The sequence below is a fragment of the Nomascus leucogenys genome, unplaced genomic scaffold (assembly GCF_006542625.1).
Source record: "Nomascus leucogenys isolate Asia unplaced genomic scaffold, Asia_NLE_v1 Super-Scaffold_285, whole genome shotgun sequence".
Classification (NCBI taxonomy): domain Eukaryota; kingdom Metazoa; phylum Chordata; class Mammalia; order Primates; family Hylobatidae; genus Nomascus; species Nomascus leucogenys.
In genome coordinates this window covers 1,229,595-1,249,014 of record NW_022095770.1, presented here as the reverse complement: position 1 = coordinate 1,249,014, position 19,420 = coordinate 1,229,595, and the positions used below count along the sequence as shown (strand labels likewise).

The 19,420-nt window shown below is 52.1% G+C and overlaps 3 protein-coding genes across 10 annotated transcripts in view; 1 reads left to right on the top strand and 2 right to left on the bottom strand.

Annotated features, from left to right (window-relative positions):
- The window catches only part of DNAJC7 (DnaJ heat shock protein family (Hsp40) member C7), a 42,581-nt gene extending 40,078 nt beyond the window's left edge, over positions 1–2,503 (bottom strand). The window contains exon 1 of one of the 4 annotated variants that reach the window (XM_030808133.1): positions 2,152–2,503. In XM_030808133.1, the coding sequence (XP_030663993.1) occupies positions 2,152–2,228 (77 nt within the window). In that variant the 5' untranslated portion in view covers positions 2,229–2,503. Of the gene's footprint in view, positions 1–1,860; positions 1,983–2,151 lie in introns of those variants that run through there. The other 3 variants (XM_030808135.1, XM_030808136.1, XM_030808137.1) reach the window with 3 other exon arrangements.
- Positions 2,504–4,872: 2,369 nt separating this feature from the next.
- NKIRAS2 (NFKB inhibitor interacting Ras like 2) lies at positions 4,873–10,360 on the top strand. 2 transcript variants are annotated; one of them, XM_003279446.3, is made up of 4 exons: positions 4,873–5,026; positions 6,287–6,394; positions 7,120–7,361; positions 8,351–10,360. In XM_003279446.3, the coding sequence occupies exons 2-4, from the start codon at positions 6,301–6,303 to the stop codon at positions 8,588–8,590; spliced, it is 576 nt and encodes a 191-aa protein (XP_003279494.1). In that variant the 5' UTR covers positions 4,873–5,026; positions 6,287–6,300; the 3' UTR covers positions 8,591–10,360. The 2 variants fall into 2 exon arrangements, with proteins under 2 accessions (XP_003279494.1, XP_003279495.1); XM_003279447.3 differs by having other exon boundaries at positions 4,894–5,026; positions 6,268–6,394.
- The window catches only part of ZNF385C (zinc finger protein 385C), a 73,281-nt gene continuing 64,155 nt past the window's right edge, over positions 10,295–19,420 (bottom strand). For 3 of the 4 annotated variants that reach the window (XM_030808129.1, XM_030808131.1, XM_030808130.1), the window contains exons 4-9: positions 19,001–19,111; positions 16,367–16,532; positions 13,496–13,789; positions 12,762–12,958; positions 12,328–12,438; positions 10,295–11,843 (exon numbers count right to left, since the gene is read on the bottom strand). In XM_030808129.1, coding sequence (XP_030663989.1) covers positions 11,607–11,843; positions 12,328–12,438; positions 12,762–12,958; positions 13,496–13,789; positions 16,367–16,532; positions 19,001–19,111 — 1,116 coding nt within the window. In that variant the 3' untranslated portion in view covers positions 10,295–11,606. The remainder of the gene's footprint in view (positions 11,844–12,327; positions 12,439–12,761; positions 12,959–13,495; positions 13,790–16,366; positions 16,533–19,000; positions 19,112–19,420) is intronic. The other variant, XM_030808132.1, reaches the window with a different exon arrangement.

Sequence of the window (19,420 nt, the reverse complement as noted above, 5' to 3'; positions counted from 1 at the left end):
GCTAACCCACCTGCCTCAGCCTCCCAAAGCGCTGGGACTACAGGCGTGAGCTACTGTGCCCGGCCTAATGACACTTAAATTCCATGAAATAAGGTAGTTTACCTTATTTTGTTGTACTGCTATCAAATACCATGTTTTGTGTGATGTGGTCACATTACAGCATAACCTATTTTATTATATGTTTTCAGGTCATTTACTCCAATTTTATGATAGAATATCCTCTAAGGCTGTGTGATTGAAGAAATGTATTTGCTTAAGATAGTAGGCTTTGAAATGAAGTCCAAAATAGGGACACTCTACATCAGATTTACAATGAGTAGGATGAGTTTTTAAAATTACCTATGGCTGGCCGGGCACGGTGGCTCACGCCTGTAATCCCAGCACTTTGGGAGGCCGAGGTGGGCGGATCACGAGGTCAGGAGATTGAGACCATCGTGGCTAGCAGGCTGAAACCCCATCTCTACTAAAAATACAAAAAAAAAAAAAAAAAACAATTAGCCGGATGTGGTGGCGGGCACCTGTAGTCCCAGCAACTGGTTGAGGCTGAGGCAGAATGGTGTGAACCCGGGAGGCGGAGCTTGCAGCGAGCTGAGGTCGCGCCACTGCACTCCAGCCTGGGCGACAGAGCGAGATTCCGTCTCAAAAATAAAAAAATAAAAATAAAAATAAATAAATAAATTACCTATGGCCAAATCCCTATTTACAATATAAAGAACCACTGAACTCTTTCCAAATACACGTAAATCTCTGCAATTAATTTAAGCTCTGTCTGCACTGGGAGAAATTTTGTTTCCCATTGTGCAGCTCTTTAATGATGTATAAGGGTTGATGATGCCTAGCTTTAAATATCTAGAAAGAAGTAGGAACAACATGAAAGCTCAAAATTAAGAACAGAGACTGGACTCTGGTGTACTGCCTTCTCTGATATCCCAGGGGCCTATTATACTTTGTCAGGCCCCTCAGCTCCCAACAGATCAGGAACTTGAGACACTGGCTGTGGTAACCACCCTCAAGCTTGATAACTATTCATTGCGTCCGAGTACTTCTTATATTTCGAACTCATCAGATAGTAAAAATCTCAGAATCCTGATTTCAGATCTCATGAACTAATTCTACATCACCACCTCAAATTACCCAGCCTGAAGACACAACGGGCTTGGTATGAAGATATAAAGTATGTTGCAAAGAGACTGAGGGCACTGTAGACATCTTGAACAAAAGGGTCAGATTAACCCGCAGCTGATAAGGAAAGGGCTCCGAACTTCTAGAACCTTCTTGTCAATTCTGCTTTAGGATTAGAACAAGTATGACTACCCACAACTCTGTTCCAACCCCACTTCCAATAATCTGGCCTAACTGTTGCCAGAATCTAGAGCGTTCTCGAAAACCACTCACTCAGCAGCTCCCTTGGCTAGTCCGACTGGCAATCTCGAACCACTGCGGCTGCTTCGGAGTGCCAACAGCGCCCAAGCAGTTGCCCTCTTCCTTGGTGCTTAACTTAAGAAAGAACAGTGCTGGGAAGGATAAAGATCACCCAGGAAGGATAGGGGAAGAGGAGTCTGACGTAGAGAACACGAGACAAGCCCCTCGCTCTTCCTTTTTTTCTCTATCATCTTTGACTTTTGGGATAACCGGGGGCAACCAGGTCAATTATGGAGACACACAATCACCTCGAACCCAGACTAGTGATCGCTGGGGTATAATTACAAGGGAAAACGAGGTGAGGAGGGCAAAGGTTTTGGAGACGGAAAGTGCAGACAGGCAACAATGCACAGAAGTTAACAAGAGAAGGCGGGGGTCGGGGGCGATGTAAGGAAGTCGTCATCGACGCCGCGCCGCCTCCCCCACCTCGCACCAGACCTCTGAAATTGCCCTCGGAGACTCGGCCTCTCCTATACGGACGATCATTCTCTCAGCTGGAGAACAAGGCCATGCCTCAGCTCCTACGCCAGGCGGAAGCGGGAGAGGAAGGCCGACCCCCAAGAGCGCCCCTTCAGGGGGTCCATCCGGCCTTGATCTCAGATGAGGGGGGGGTGTTTGCGGAGGGCGGGGCATCGCCTCAACAGCTGGGGGCTGCATCATGGCAGGAACGGGTTTCCCTGAGCCACGGAGCTGCAGGTCGCCTCCTCTACTACCCTGCTACCCGGTTACCTCTTCGCCTCTTGGTCGTCGAGCAGTTCTGGCTCGGTCGCCGCCATTACCACATCGCACTCCGCGGCAGCCGCCATCTTACCGCCGGGACCAGAGAGCTGGGTGGGAGGCCGGCGGTGAAGAGCACTTCCGGTTGGAGCATAGAGCAGCTCAGCGGCGCCGCGCCCAGAAGGGCTCCCTCGGGCTCGTCTACCAGAGAGAGGCTCCACTTGGGGCCAGAGCGGCCTCCCGCCCCCGGATGTCCACGGTGGTCTCCGCGCCGGGGCGGGAGCCCAGGGACTGTGCCTGTGCGTAGGCGGCGCCACTTTACCCGTGGGTGGGAAGGCGGGGTGTACGGGTGGTAGCTTCTCTAGGGCTTGGCTGTTTTCAGTATTCCAAGAGCCTCGTTGCCATAGCAACTTCCAATCTTAGAGAGTTCCTGAAAGGCTCCGTGGAGTCTGGGTTGGGTGGGGACCAGACGACCCAAAACTCTGTAGGGAAAGAGTCCCCACTGCTACCTTTCCGACCTTGGAGTGTGTCCACAGCTTCTTCCCGGGAAAGTCAAGAGACACTTTGAGCCCAGTTCCCGCAGCTTTCATCGTTCTCTGGAAGCCCTGCCCAACCAAGCCGGGGGAACGCTGGGCGTCTTCACCCTGCGCCTTTCATCCACTCCGGGTCTCCAAACACCAACTGGTTCATCACCCCAATGACGCTGACCCTTTTACAAGGCTTCTTTCATGTCAGCCGCCTGGGAGTGCCATCTCAGCATTAAGCCTAAGAAAGCTGACACATGGCGCCCCAGACCCTGCCCTGGAGTTTATAAGGAAACTCGCGGGGTGAGGTCCCTGCTCTTGTGTCCCCAGTACTCCCACCTCTTATATAAACTCTCTACTCATCACGCTTGCCTTGCCGAATGCGGTCTGGATTGAGAACTCACAGGGGACAAGGGCACAGTTTAACTGTCTTTGTTGTTATTCCCTCACCCAAACCACTATTTGTGGAGCTGAATTAAATTGGAGCTTTCTGGGGTTAAATTGGAGGAGTATGAGGAGTAGCTTTACAATGTAAAGCTAAGAGTAAAATAAGAAAAGGGCAAAGGAATTTTAAAAGGATTTACCTGTTTGTTCCCGGAAAACAGCATGTGTCAGTGCTCTTACTCTGCCTATCCCAGTGTGGAGGGAGCTGAAACCACAGCGACCATTGAGTAGGGAGGAATAGGACAAGCTCACTAGGTTGGAAAGGAGGGGTCATTCGTTGAGCCAATCACTCAATAGCCCTTTCCAAAACGCCTACTCTGTGCTAGGTTGTGAGGGCACGAGACTTACAGACCACCTGCCCTGCCTGCCAGTGGCTCATAGTCCAGTCTAATGCTAGCCAACCTGTCTCACCATCTTTCCACTTTATGTTCTATCTAAGGCAACTCATTTATTCCCACAGCTTTACTTCCATCTGTTGATGACTCTCAACTCTTCATATCTCCAACCTAGACCTTTCTTCAGCTTCCACAGCTGTATATCGAACTATCTACTGGACATCTCTTGTGTGTTTCACAAATCCCCAAGGCTTACCATATTTAAATTTAACTTTTCATTGTCTACCCACACCTCAACAACAGAAAAAACAAATGCTGGATGTAATTATTATCTTTCCTAAATTCCGTATCTTGTTAAATGGATTAAACCATTCTCACTCTTGGCTTCCAATTTGTTGCCAAGTTTTGTTGATTCTCCTACCAAATATTTCCCAAATCTATCTCCACCTTCCTATCCCGATTCAGGCGCTCATCATGTTTTTAAATATTGGAATAGTCTGGGTGTGGTGGCATGCATCTGTAGTCCCAGCAACTTGGGAGGCTGAGGCAAGAGGATCACTTGAGCCCAGGAGTTAGAGGCTGCAGTGAGCTATGATCACACCAATGTACTCCAGCACGCAGAAAAGAGCAAGACCCTGTCTCTAAAAACAAAAACGGCAATAACAACAACAAAACAACAGAAAAAAAAAAACTTGGAATACAGTAATAGTCTCCTAATCGGTCCCTAATTTCATCTCTGTTCAGTCTTCCCTCTTCTGCCAGGGTAACCTTCCTCAGGGACTGATCATGTCTCTTCATTGGCAATGGCTTTCCATTGCCGTTAATTTGATCTCTTTGGCCTACCACACAAAGCCTTTGATTATCTGTTTCTTTTTTTTAATAATTTAATTTGAGTACCAACATTTAGGTTCTTTCTACCACCAATATTGAACCTAAGTTCTCATAGTTCCAGAAAATGCCATGACTTGTAGCCATGTTTCCTCCACCCTAGAACACCCTTTCCCCCAAGCCTTTCAGTGTCCGCTGACTCAAAGTTAAATGCCCTTTTGCTGTGCCCTACAGCACTTCAGTAATTGTTAGACATCTAGCTTCTCTAGACCGTGAGTTCTGCTGGGCAGCCACCATGTCTAACTCGTCCACTTTCTCTCAGTATATGGCCCTGCACCTGGCACAGACAGAGATGATGCCCAGAAAACATTTGACGAATAAATGATTGAGTAAACGAAGAGTTACTATACTCTGATCGCCTTTACAGAGAGAACATCTGGGCCTCAGAGACACCAGAACACCCAGCGGCCCGCGTCCAGGGAGTCCAGAACCTTGGGCTCCCGCGCACACCCAGGCCAGGTCCTGGGCGTCATTCCCCCGCCGGCCTCTGGGGGTGCTGCGCGGTCCGCGCCCGCTCTCCGCTGCCGGAATTCGTCTTGCCTGACGGAAGCTGGGGAGTGGGCAGGCGGCGGGGGCGGGGCCCGGCGGAGCCTACACCGACCCTGGAGGGATACTGGAGCCTTTGCGGCGGCGCTGCCCCTCCCCTGGTCCCCGCGAGCTCCGAGGGCCCGACTGGTGCTGCGGGGACCCCGGGAGGTACGGAGCTGGGAGGCGAGGCTCGTCCGGCGCTAGGATCGGCCTCCGCCTCTGGGCCGCTTTAGGTGGCTGGTCTCTGCCTCTCATTCCCTCTGGGGGCTCCCCCGTGGGAAAATCTGTGGCGGAGGCCCCTCTGGCCCACTCTTATGGTGTCCTTTATTGTGGGGCCCGCTATATGGAGAGGGAGTCTGTGTCAGGAGCTTCCCCTGGAGAGGTTTCTGTTTGGGACCGCCTTTGGGAGTGATCTATCTCTGCTCTCTGGGGGGGGATCTTTGTCTGGAGCTTTTGGGGGGCTTGTGTTTGGAAGTTTGCCTTCGGAGAGATATCTGTCTGGGACCTCTTAGGGTTTCTGTGTCTGAGCTTTCTCTTTTCTGTCAGTCCAAGGGCAGCAAAAAGTATCTCCTTTCTGAAGCCTTTTTTTCCGTAGGTTTCTTCACTCTTTTCTCTCTTGTCTTACGTTCATTTTAGCCATAGACTTGACTGGGGCTTAGAGGGAATTGATTGTTGTCCAGATGAGTCATACAGGAAAGCAGATTGTCTTTTTTTGAGACGGAGTCTTGCTCTGTCGCCCAGGCTGGAGTGCAGTGGCATATCCTTGGTTCACTGCAATCTCCGCCTCCTGGGTTCAAGCAATTCTCCTGCCTGTTGGCCAGTCTGGTCTCGAACTCCTGACTTTGTGATCCGCCCACCTCGGCCTCCCGAAGTGCTGAGATTACAGGCGTGAGCCACCGTGCCCTGCCTGCCCCAGATTATCCTTTTTATTTGCTCAGTACCCCCAGGGAGCAGATGGCTTCAGACAGCCACACAAAATACTGTTCCTGCTTAATTCTTCATGGGGTCATGGTTAAAGAGAGGAAGCTGGGCTGAGCTCCCTTCACTAATTGGTCCTCTACATCTTGTGCACAGAAGGGAACCTGGCCCAGTGGCCAGTGACTCTCCTCTCCCTTTATGGCAGCATTTCCAAGCACCTGCCCTGTGACAGATACTGGCTAGGTACTGGGGATAACAAAGACGAATCAAATAACAGCTTACTGTCCAGTAGTAGACATAGAGACATCGGTTTCCTCTGACTAGCATTGGGATGGTGCTGAAACCCTGGAACTATACATTCAGTTTAGAACTTGGGCTCTCAGTTGTGGATATTCTGCCTTCTGTTTTTTTGGTTTTTGTTTTTGTCCACCAGAAGACATCTGCTAGTAACTGCCCTCTGTGTTGATGCTTTCTTTCCTCACCTCACCCAGCGTACTTCTGTTCTTCAAGGTTGAAAACTAAGCATGGGGAAGAGCTGCAAGGTGGTCGTGTGTGGCCAAGCGTCTGTGGGCAAAACTTCAATCCTGGAGCAGCTTCTGTATGGGAACCATGTAGTGGGTGAGTGTTGTTGGGGGGGGAGGAACAGTGGAAGAAGGTGAAAAATAAGGAATAGGACTTGATCACAACACACACAGGCTAAAAGCTGCTCCTGGTGATTTTTGCCCCTGGAAGAATTAAGCTTACATTGTAACAGATCAACTCTACAACACTGAACAAATCCGGAGGGAGAAAGCCCTATGTCCAAAATAGGAAGGAGAAGCTGTCGTGTCACACTTGTGCTTAGCATGGAATTAGCATAAAATTAATGTCCATTGGCCGGGTGCGGTGGATCACGCCTGTAATCCCAGCACTTTGGGAGGCTGAGGCGGGCGGATCACCTCAGGTCAGGAGTTTGAGACCAGCCTGACCAACTTGGAGAAACCCTGTCTCTACTAAAAATACAAAATTAGCTGGGCGTGGTGACACATGCCTGTAATCCCAGCTATTCGGGAGGCTGAGGCAGGAGAATCACTTGAACCCGGGAGGTGGAGGTTGTGGTGAGCCGAGATCGCGCCATTGCACTCCAGCCTGGGCAACAAGAGCAAAACGCCGTCTCAAAAAAAGAAAGAAATTAATGTTCGTTCCCCTAAACCCAAATCATTTCAGTCCTGCCAGGCTGTCAATTCTCTGGCCTCCTCAGCCCCCCACATTCCTTTCTCCCCGTCTGGTCAGCCTTAAGATGCTCTCATCACTCACATTTCCCATCTCTCTCCACTTCAGACCGTTTTCTCATTTTATACCAGGTTCGGAGATGATCGAGACACAGGAGGATATCTACGTGGGCTCCATTGAGACAGACCGGGGGGTGCGAGAGCAGGTGCGTTTCTATGACACCCGGGGGCTCCGAGATGGGGCCGAACTGCCCCGACACTGCTTCTCTTGCACTGATGGCTACGTCCTGGTCTACAGCACAGATAGCAGAGAGTCTTTTCAGCGTGTAGAGCTGCTCAAGAAGGAGATTGACAAATCCAAGGACAAGAAGGAGGTGTGTGGCATAGGCTTCTGGTGGGAGCCTCAGTGGTCAGAGAGTTTGGGCAGAGGGCTGGTTTGGGAAGCCTGGCATGGCTCCATTCTTCAAAGTGAGTTAGGAGCCAGAGGTGGGGTGGAGGCCACTGAGGGTATCTTTACCCTCAGGAGTGGCTGCATTTTGAGTCTGCTCAACCAAAGAGGCCTCTTTGTGGTTTAAGGGGTCCCTGACCTAATGTATGAAGCCCCGACTTAGTTGTTGAAGGGGTCCTTGACCTAATGTATGAAGCCCCTACTTAGTTGTATGAAGCTCCTGCATAGTTGTTCTTCCTGATGGTTCGTGCTTTTAGCTATGAAAACCCTTTTTTTTTTGTTTGTCTGAGACTGGGTCTCACTCTGCCACCCAGGCAGGAGTGCAGTGACATGATCACAGCTCACTGCAGCCTCAACCTCCCAAGGCTTAGGTGGTCCTCCTGCCTCAGCCCCCTGCTAAGACTACAGGTGCACGCCACCACACCTGGCTAAGTTTTGTATTTTTAGTAGAGATGGGGTTTCGTCATGTTGCTCAGGCTGGTCTCAAACTCCTGGACTCAAGCAGTCCACCTGCCTCAGCCTCCCAAAGTGTTGGGATTACAGGTGTGAGCCACTGCATCTGGCCACGAAGGCCCTTCTGTTCTCCAGAATCCCACTGTAAGCTGAAGGGTTCTGGGAGCACTTCCTCACCTGTTGTTGAGCCAGAAACTGACTGCTAGTAATGAGCATGTATGGGCAATACAGAGCTGGTGATAGAACTCCTAAAAGGAGGGCTAGATGGAGGCCAGAATTTGAACAGAGGAAAGAGAAAAAAAGCAACCATCTCCTTCCCCACAATGAGTGGTATGGAATCTAGAAAGAGATATCAGCCATTGAGCTTTCCTCTCATAGAACTCCTAGGTGGTTGCCAGCCCCCATGTCCATTTCTGGTTCTGTGGTACATTCACAGGCCTATGCTCTGTCCCTCTTCCCCAGGTCACTATCGTGGTCCTTGGCAACAAGTGTGACTTACAGGAGCAGCGGCGTGTAGACCCAGATGTGGCTCAGCATTGGGCGAAGTCAGAGAAGGTGAAGCTGTGGGAGGTGTCAGTGGCGGACCGGCGCTCCCTCCTGGAGCCCTTTGTCTACCTGGCCAGCAAGATGACGCAACCCCAGAGCAAGTCTGCCTTCCCCCTCAGCCGGAAGAACAAGGGCAGCGGCTCCTTGGATGGCTGAAGAGCTGCCGTTCCTCCTTCACGATCCCAGCCCCATTTCAGTGTCTGGGGCTCTGGTAGATGTGTTGAGGGCAAAGTAGAGGGCAAGCTGTCTTTCCCAGTCAGCCAGGGAGCTCCCCACCAGGCCAGGCCCCAGCCACTTTGCTCCGTCTCACCTCTGGGAAATGCAAATACTCTTGGTTGACATCCCCTTCCTCAGCCCTCCCAGCCTACTCCCCACCCCAGCTTTCATAGGATCTGCTCCACTGTCTCCTGGGGCAGTTGTAGGTCACTGTCCCTTCCAGCTGCCCCAGACAGGAAGCAGAATTACCACGCAGCAGTGTCCATTCTTGGGTCTGAGTTCCTATTATAGGTAGGGGCCCCACCCTCTGGGCTTCCCGTCAGCAACACACACACTTATGGCACCAGCCTGGACTCCAGAAAAAGGGTGTCCAGGTATTGTGTGTATGCATTTAGTTGTGCACACGTGTGTGTGCACGTGCACACACATAAATATGCTCCTATACTGGCGTTAGGCGTCTCCTCATCCCTCACCCTGACCTTTCTCCTGTCCTTTTCTTGGCTGGAAGAAGTTAGCCTCCTGGGAGTGTAGTTTTCTGTTTTAAGTCCCCCACCCCTGGCCGGGCTCGGTGGCTCACACCTGTAATCCCAGCACTTTGGGAGGCCAAGGCGGGTCGATTACTTGTGGTCAGGAGTTCACGACCACCTTGGCCAACATTGTGAAACCCCATCTCTGCCAAAAATACAAAAGTTAGCCGGGCATGATGGCACATGCCTGTAATCCCAGCTACCCAGGGAGGCTGAGGCAGGAGAATTGCTTGAACTCAGAAGGCAGAGGCTGCAGTGAGCTGAGATCGCGCCACTGCACTCTAGCCTGGTCAACAGAGCAAGACTCCATCTCACAAAAAAAAACAGAAAAAAATTCCCCACCCCCACCAATTGTTTTACTTCCTCTTCCTGCTCAGGGAGCAGATGGGCCTCACTGGTTGAGATGGAATAGAATAACTGGGCTATGAGTCGCCAGCCCACTTTGTGACCCAGCAAGACCTTTCCCCTCTCTGGGCATCAGTTTCTCATCTGTAAGATGACCAGAGTTGCTTAGATGATCTCCTAGATCCTTTCCAGTTCTCTGATTTTGTAAAGCCAATGGCTTCTCCCTCTTTAAGGTGCTATGCCGACCAGCCCTGGAGGCTGGGATCTGCTGCTCCCTCCAGCCACCAGGGGGCAGGAGTGCACTACCTGCTGTCAGTCGCCAGAGTGGCCGCTCGGTGCCCAGCCCGCCAGCCTTGCCCTTGGAGGCTGCTCTTCATCCTGCCTGTGGTTTTCAGCTCAGAGCTGGACTTCTATTTATAAGTTACCTGTATTTATGTTTATATGCCCGCTGCCATGGTGAAGGCTGGACAAGGTGCTCCTCTGGCCCCTCCTTCTTACCTCAGATGCCTGAACAGAACAAGGCAAACCCATAGCAGCCTCTCAGGAGCTGACGGGTCCTCTTTCGGGGCTCAGGAGGGTGGGCACACACCCAGCGGCCTGCAGAGTGAGCTTATTACCCACAACTGTGCCCGCTTTGTGCTTCTGAGGTGCACACCTAGCCTAGGTGAGACACTGCAGCCAGGCAACCACCGACACACGCCCCTTCTCAAAGCCAGAGGTGAGTGGGGCAGGTGCCCGGGGCTGGGTGAGTGGAATTAGGACACACACGGGCTTGGGCTTCAAGTTCATTTATTGATGCATTGATTGGACACAATAAAACCACAATTGTTATCAAAAAGTTTCCCTCCCCTCCCCCCTTTTTCTGGTTCTCCCATTGGAAATGTCTTAAAAAAAAAAAAAAGATACAAGGGGATACTGGCAAGGTCCCATATTGTAGGGTGGGGAGGGGGCAGTGCTGCAGTGGAAGGGTTTGTGATGTTGACATTGACAGCATGAAAATGGGTCTTGGAAGTGCATGTGAGACTGCCTCCCAACACAGCTTCACAGTGGCAGGGGCTGGTTGGGAGAAGGGAAAGCTGAGTTTAGTGCTAGGACCAGTTTGGAGTGGGAAGCTGTAGGGGAAAGCTCTTCCTTTGGGAGCCCTGGGGGATTCGGTGTTAGCTGAGTCCATAGTCTGAGGGAGACCCACACCCGCCCTCCAAGAGTTGGGGTTCAGGAAGTCAGAGAAAGGCTAAGAAGAGAGCTTCTGAGGGATCAGTTACTCCCTCAATATTAAGACTGGGCTCATCAGCAAGTATCACTTGAACCAGGGAGGCAGAGGCTGCAGTGAGCCGAGATTGCACCACTGCACTCTAACCCGGGCAACAGAATGATACTCTCAAAAAGAAAAAAAGACTGGGCCCATGAATGCCCAGAAGACTAAGATTAAAACAAACAAAACCCTGGGCCCAACCAGAACATCACCTCCTCTCTTAGTCCCACCCCTTCAGAGCAGATGAAGCCCCCAAAAACTTTCAGAACCAGCCCCACTACCTCCTTGGCTCTGCCCCACCTTAGCACTGCCAATCAAAGGACTTCTGGGTCCCCCTTTCTCCTCCATGGTCCTCTGCCACACTCCCATGGTCACCTTGTCCTGACAGCCTTGAGCCTGCTGCAGCTAGAGACCCCATCCCTATCTCCAGTGAAGCCCCAGAGCCTAGGAATAGAGGTCAGAGAGTCGTCCCCTGGCTAGGAGAGGATGGCTTGTAGAAGCTAAGATTCCTGGAGTCTGGCCATGTGGGTTTTGGGTGGAGGAAAGTGAGAGCACCACGTGGCTGGGGCTGAGATTTTGCATAGATCTTTGGGGTCTGTCAGGGTGGGAAATGCAGGCAAGCCTAGGATTAACCCTGGAAGGCCTGGGAAAGGAGGGTGGGGACAGTCCTTGGAAGGGAGCTGCCCTTAAAATTAGCCCAGCTTTTTCTGAATCGGGCAGGATCCCTGAAGCTGTTCACAGTCCCTGTGGCATGTAGGAAACCAAGGTGTCTCAGGACAGGAGGAGACAAGGAGTGGCTATTGGGAAATCAGCTCTGGCCTCCCCATGAGGGCTAATAAGGGGCAAGGACGATAGGTCCTGTGGCAGGGCGGACAGCTCCTGCTGGGGTGCGAAACAGAGCTGGGCCCAGGATGGGAGCTGGGAAGAGGGTAGTGGCTGCTGTAGGGGCAGGGCGGAGGGCCAGGGGCCCTGGCAGAGCACAGATGGCAGTGGCTGCGGTGGGGAGCGGGCTGGGCAGGAAGCGGGCTGCCAGTGTCTTGGTGAGTTGCTTCTGCAAGGCCAGTTTAGACTACACAGAAAAGAAAGGAATGGACACAGTCTCCACCCCAGAAAACCCCACTCCCTCCCTGGGGCCCATCCTCAAGCTTTTTGCTGCAGGGAAAACGTGCCTTTTAGAGTTCCAAACCTAAATCCTCCTCCCTTCCCACCCCCAAACATTCATTCCGAAGGGCTTTCTCCACCACCTGTCTTCCTGTCCAGAAGGAGGAAAGTCTCAGCATGGGAGAAGGGAGGAGGATTGACCGGATAGAGATGGTCTCTAGCAGATGCACGCCCACCCCTCGCTCTTGCCCCTAAGATGACTACCCCAGCCCACCTCCCCGGAAATTCCTCTGGGCAGATCCCAGTTTCCAGGCCTAGCTCTCTCACTGCCCAGCAGCCTCATTGCAGGGTGGCCTCTTTTCCTGCCCCACCACAGCCCCCCCATCTGGCCCTCCCAGCCCACCCTCTCCCCTCCTGACCCAGTCCCAGCTCTGTTGCCTGGAGACAGATACCTTGAGGATACTCACAGCCAGCGCTGCGTGCTTCTGCAGCTTGCTGTGCTGGCTGGAGGGCTTGGGGGGCTTCCCGGCCAGGCGGTCTTTGTGCCTCCTGCTGCTCATGTGCTAATGGACAGACAGACAGACTGGGAACAAGATGACAAAGCCCAAGGACCCCAAGACCATCATCCTCAACTCTCTTCCCCTTCCTCTACCCACAGCTCACACATCCAAAGCACACAGACTGGGTCCTCACCCTGGGGTAGGCCCTGGGAAGGGGAGGTGAGTCTTGGCCTTTGCCCTCAATTGGCCCACTGGCCTGCTGGCCTCACTCCTCCAGCCTGCTCTGCTGTGCCCTGCCTGCCCTCTTCAGGGTCCCTCCCTCTCCTGCCCTGCCCCCCAACCCCCTCCCCTGGCTCCAACCCCAGTCACAGCCTCACTTCTCCCACCTGCTTCAGTTGGGTCTCTGAATTGACCTGGAGCTGACAGAGAGCACAGTGGAAAGCAGGGCTGGGCCCCTGCCGGCTGCCCTGGCCCCCTGTCACTCTCCTGGCCTTGTGTCCGGCACCTCCCCTGGACACCGGGCGGCCCCGGCTCCTCCGGGGAGCCCCTCGCTGACCTTCCATCATCCACCGGTGCTTGGCTCCTGGAGAGGGAAGAAGGCAGTCTCTCAGCAGCAGGAAGGGGTTGCAGGGGCCACAGAGACCCCCTCCACACTCACGCAATTTGGCTCCCCCCGTAAGCCTCACGGCTGCTCTGTGCACACATCGCCCTCCAGCCACACATGGTTTCCCCTCCCAGCTTCTGTCCTTTCATGCCAGCCCCTCCCATGGAAGGCCTTCCTGCAGTACAAATAGCTGGCTTCCCTTTTGCTTTGATCTCAGTCCCTTCCTTCTGGGTGTAATCTAAGGAGAGAGGCAGATGTCTCCTGTCTCCTGTGGAGTGACCCTTCAGATATTTAGCGACCTTCAGTTCTTGCTGCCTCAGACTTCTCTTCCCAATTCTCCTTCCCCAAGGAGTAATGGGAGGACCCAGAAACGTCCGCTCAGTAACACACAAGCACAAAGCCTCCGCCACCCAACCCTTGAGCGAAGCACCCAGGAACTCAAGCCTGCCCTCATCTGGTGAGGCTTAGCTTCTGCCCCACCCTTTCCCCGGACTCCAGCTCCTGGGGACTACTGACCTGTGTTGTGAGCCTGAAGCTGGGAGGCCGAGTTCACTGTCACCTTACACGTGGGGCAGTAGAGGTGCCCCTTCTCGCTCCTGCCTTCCCCACTCACGCTGCTTCCCATGGCAGCTGCCGCCGGCTCAGGCCCCGGTGCCTCTCTCCCAGGCTCTGGGGAGCAAGGTGGGCAGGAGGAAGAAGAGGATGAGGAGGCAGCATCCAAGAGCTCTGAGTGGGCTGGCTCCCTGGATGTAGGGTCCGGAGTTGGTGGTGGCTGGAGTGGAGGCCCAAGAGGAGGGACTGCAGGAACTGCTGCAGAGATGGAAGGCATGGGGGCAGAGTGTGAGACCCAAGATGATGCTGGAGATCACGATCTTCAGCTCTGACCATGGAGGTGGCCTGGAGGGCCCCTGGTGGATGACCAGCACTGAATTCCAGGCCCCACTTTTCTACCAACTCACTGGGCAGACTTGGGCCTCAGTTTCCCCATCTGAAATCATTAAGTTGGACACAGTGGTCTCAGAAAGCCCTCACAGCCCTCATATTGTTATTTGCTAACTTAAACAAACAGAGATCACCAAAAAAGATGTACTAGAATGTTCAGAGAACACTATTCATAATACCATAAAACTGAAACTACTCACATGTCCACCAACAGGAGAGCAGATTTTTAAAAAATAGTGGTACAGGCTGAATACGGTGGCTCATGTCTGTAATCCGAGCACTTTGGGAGGCCGAGGCAGGTGGATCACCTAAGGTCAGGAGTTCGAGACTGGCCTGGCCAACATGGTGAAACCCTATCTCTACTAAAAATACAGAATTAGGCATGGTGGCACATGCCTATAATCCCAGCTACTCAGGAGGCTGAGGCAGGAGAATTGCTTGAACCTGGAAGGCGGAGGTTACAGTGAGCCGAGATCACGCCACTGCACTCCAGCCTGGGTGACAGAGTGAAACTCCATCTCAAAAAAACAAAAAACAAAACAAAACAAAACAAAAAAAACAGTGGTATGGGCCAGATGCAGTGACTCACGCCTGTGATCCCAACATTTTGGGAGGCCAAGGTTAGCAGATCACTTGAGTCCAGGAGTTCGAGACCAGCCTGGGTGACACAGTGAAACACCATCTGTACTAAAAATACAAAAATTAGCCAGGCATGGTGGCACATGCCTATAGTTCCAACTACTTGGGAGGATGAGGCGGGAGGATCGCTTGAGAGCCAGGGAGGTGGATGAGCCTAGGTCACACCACTGCACTCCAGCCTGGGTGACAGAGCCAGACCCTGTCTCAAAAAAAAAAGTTTTTAAAAATTTAAATTAAAAAAAAATAGTGGTATGATCCGCAATGGAGTACTACACAGCAATGAAAAAGAACAAACTACAGCTACATGCAAAAACATGGATGAATCTTACAGATATAATGAATGTTGATGAATGTTTGTGAGAGATGAATAAAAACTAGATACAGGCCAGGTGGGGTGGCTCACGCCTGTAATCCCAGCACTTTGGGAGGCCGAGGTGGGTGGATCACAAGGTCAGGAGTTCGAGACCCGCCTGGCCAATATGGCGAAACCCCGTCTCTACTAAAAATACAAAAATTAGCTGGACGTGGTGGCAGGTGCCTGTAATCCCAGCTACTTGGAAGGCTGCGGCAAGAGAATGGCTTGAACCCAGGAAGCAGAGGTTGCAGTGAGCCAAGATTGCACTGCTGTGCTCCAGCCTGGGAGACAGAGTGAGACTCTGTCTCAAAAAACAAAACAACAACCAAAAAAACACAAAACAAAACAGATACAAAAAAACCCCTACACACTCTATGTTTCACCAAAAATAGGTAAAACTGATCTATGCTGAGAAAAGTCAGGATCGTATTTACCATCAGAGGGGTTGTAGTTGGTTGAATAGTGTCTCCCCCAAAATTCATGTCTATCTGGAACCTCAGAATGTGACGTTATTTGGAAACAGAGTCTTCGCAGATAAAATTAGTTAAGATGAAGTCATGCTGGGTTCGGGTGGGATTAATCTAGTGACTGGTACCCTTATTAAAAGAGCTTGTGGAAACACAGGGACACACAAGGGAGAATGTGGAGATGGAGGTGGAGATTGGAGTGATGCGTCTATAAGCCAAGGAGTGCCAAGGAATACCGGCAACCACCAAAGGCCAGAAGAGAAGCACAGGACCCTTTCTCTAAGCCCCCAAGAGGGAACCAACGCTGTCAGCGCCTTGATTTCAGACTTCTGGCCTCTAGAGCTGTGTGAAAATAAATTTTTGTTGTTTTCAGCCACCCAGGTTGTAGTCTCTTTTTTGGGCGGGGGGGGGAGTGGGCGGGAGAGGTTAGAGACAAGGTTTTGCTCTGTCACCCAGGCTAGAGTGCAGTGGCATGACCATAGCTCACTGCAGCCTCGACCTCCTGGGCTTAAGCAGATCCTCCTGCTTCAGCCTCCTGAGTAGCTGGGACTACAGGTGTGCATCATCATGCCTGGCAAATAAATTTTTTGTAGAGACAGGGTCACACCGTGTTGTCCAGACTGGTCTCAAACTCCAGGCTTAAAGCAATCCTCCCGCCTCAGCCTCCCAAAGTATTAACCATCACAAGGTGTGAGCCACCATTCCTAACTTCACAAATGAAGTCATTTGTGAAGGCAGCCCTTGGAAATGAATACTTTGACCAGGAGGAGGCGCAAGACAAGCTTCTGAGGTGTTGGTAACGTGTTTCCTGATCTGGGTGTGTTCAGCTTAGGAAAATTCATGGAGTGGTACACTCGTATGCCTTTGCCTGTCTGTATGGAATACTCCAACACAAGCAAAAAGAATAAACAGAAATCTCTCAACCCCTTGTCGGAAACCAGATTTGGAGTGGAGACGTGGGAAAGAGAAGAGCTCAGGACTGACCTTTACTCTGTGGCTCTCCAGGGGCTCCACTGGCCAGCGTTGGGATTGGGGACACTACAGCCCCATCCTGAGCCTGGGTATGTGGCCTCTGCTTGCTCTTGGCAGCCTCGACAGCCTTGAGTTTTCTGGCGTGTTTGTGGCCTTTATAATGTGCCTCGGCCTGGTTCTGGGGAGGGGAGGACAAGAGGTCACCATTCACTGGCTGAGTCCACATGCCCCATCCGTGAACTGGAGCCCAGCAGGGGGACAGGTCAAAGGGAGGCAGGGCTCGGGCCACACAAAGGGCAAGTCCTTGTCCTTGTCATCATCATCACCATAGCACATGTGGCTCTGAGGTTTACAGAATGTGTTCTCGCACATGAACTCCAAGGCAGGCAGCCTCTGGCTTCAGATCTGACTCAGCCACTTACTAACTACATCTTTTTTTGTTGTTGTTGTTTTTGTTTTTTGTTTTTTGAGATGGAGTCTTGCTCTGTCACCCAGGCTGGAGTACAGTGGCGCCATCTCGGCTCACTGCAACCTCCGCCTCCCGGGTTCAAGGGATTCTCCTGCCTCAGCCGCCAGGGTAGCTGGGACTACAGGTGCATGTCACCGCGCTCGGCTAATTTTTTGTATTTTTAGTAGAGACGGGGTTTCACCGTATTAGCCAGCATGGTCTCAATCTCCTGACCTTGTGATCCACCTGCCTCAGCCTCCCACAGTGCTGGGATTACAGGAGTGAGCCACCACGCCTGGCCACTAACTACATCTTTAGGCAAGTAACATCATCTCTCTGAGCCTGAGTCTCCTCACCCATAAACTCTGTGATGATAATACTGACCTCATGGGGTTGTCAGTATTACATGGGAACATGAATTACAAGGGCTGAGTACATAGAGTAGGTGCTCAATGAATGTTAGTTATCAAGTGTATCAATGCACAAATGGAGAAAGCAGAGCAATCCCCATACTTTGGGGCATATGTACCCCAGAACATTCATCCTTTTGTTCATTTGTTCAACAAGTCATTACTGAGCATTTGCTATTTGCCAGGCACTGTGCCCGGGGTCCGGCAGGAAGAAGCCATGGTTCCTCCCTCACTCCCTCAGAACGAATTCTCTCCTCCATCTTTTTTTTTTTTTTTTTTGAGACGGAATCTCGCTTTGTCACCCAGGCCCCAGGCTGGAGTGCAACGGGAGCAATCTCAGCTCACTGCAACCTCCGCCTCCTGGGGTCAAGCGATTCTCCTGCCTCAGCCTCCCGAGTAGCTGGGATTACAGGCGCCTGCCACCACAACTGGCTGTTTTTTTTCTTTTTTCTTCTGTATTTTAGTAGAGATGGAGTTTCACCATGTTGGCCAGGCTGGTCTCTTAACTCCTGACCTCAAGTGATCCACCCACCTTGGCCTCCCAAAGTGCTGGGATTACAGGCGTGAGCTACCACGCCCAGCCTCTCCTCCATCTCTTGCAGGACTCATGGAACCAGAAGGCCTGAAGGGAATCCTCAAGTCTGATCTGTCAATGTCCTCCCTCCAAGGGTCCTCACTTGCTGCTCCCCGGCCCACCTCCTTGAAACGTGGGAAAGACAGGCCCCCACGGCCCCTCCCTGGATGCTACACCACAGCAGTTCTGCTGATATCCAGCCAAAACCCCAGATTGCCTAACAGGAGGTAGACCTTTACTGGGAGGCCAGAATGAGGTTCCTCCTCTACCTAGTGGTAAGATGTAGTAGAAAGGGGTAGGCTGTAGTAGAAAGTCATAGACCTTGGGGTCATCCAGGCCTGGATTCATATCCCAGCTTTGCTACTTACCAGCTGTGTGGTCTTAGGCAAGTCACTTAACCTCTCTAAGGCTCACTTTCCTCATCTGAAAATCGGGGATTATAATAGCGCCTCTAGGCCAGGCGCGGTGGCTCACACCTGTAATCCCAGCATGTTGAGAGGTGGAGGTGGATGGATCACTTGAGCCCAGGAGTTTGAGACCAGCCTGGGCAACATGGTGAAACCCTGTATCTGCCAAAAATACAAAAAAATTAGCCAGGCGTGGTAGCACATGCCTGTAATCCCAGCTACTAGGGAAGCTGAGGCACAAGAATCACTTGAACCCTGGAGGTGGATCCAGGCTGCAGTGAGCCAAGATTGCGCCACTGCACTTCCGCCTGGGTGACAGAGTGAGACCTTGTCTAAAAAACAAAACAAAACAAAAAAATCCCACCTCTACCCGTCTCACAGATGTATCATGAAAACTATTATTTAAGGGGATGGGCATGATCACATTCTGTAACCTCTCAGGTGCCTTAAGAGCTCAGCTCCAGATTAGGGGCTGATGAGATGGGCCCCTGGGACCCGGAGTGGAGGAAGGGCAGTCTTCTCTCTTGCAGAAGGATCCAGAACACAGGAGAGAGGCCTGGGGGGAAGGAAATGGCATCCCATTGGGCTACAGCTGGGCAGAAGGGGAAGGGGCAGAAGAATCTAGAGAGAGGAGAGGATGCGATGGTTAAAGGACCAAGAGTGCCTCTTCTGCAGCCAGGGGTGGAAAATACAGACCACAGCCCCTTTGCCACTGGTATTCCTCCCAGAAGGACTCTGAAAGCCCAGCCTCCAGCCCTCTCCCTGCCCAGCCCCCTCCCCAGACCTGCTTTCACTACTTTGTCTCACCGCTGAGTTGAACCTCAGGTGGCAGATGTTACAGGAAATGAACAGCTTCTTCTTCAGAGGGGAGGGGACCCCAAACGTGTGGCTGATGACAGCTTTCTGGACCGGGTCCATCTGTGAAGGGAGTGGGAGGGCATAATAACTCTGGGGTTGGCTTGGGAAGCAGGGGTTGGGGGCAGCACAAAATGCCCAGAACTAAAGATGACTGAAGAGGGCCTTGGTCAGCTTCTAGGAAGAACTTTTCCATCCTGTGGATGTTGGAAAGAGAAACAGCTAGGCCAGGCGCGGTGGCTCACACCTGTAATCCCAGCACTTTGGGAGCCCAAGGCAGGCATATTACCTCAGGTTGGGAGTTCGAGACCAGCCTGACCAACATGGAGAAACCCCGTCTCTACTAAAAAAAAATACAAAATTAGCCAGGTG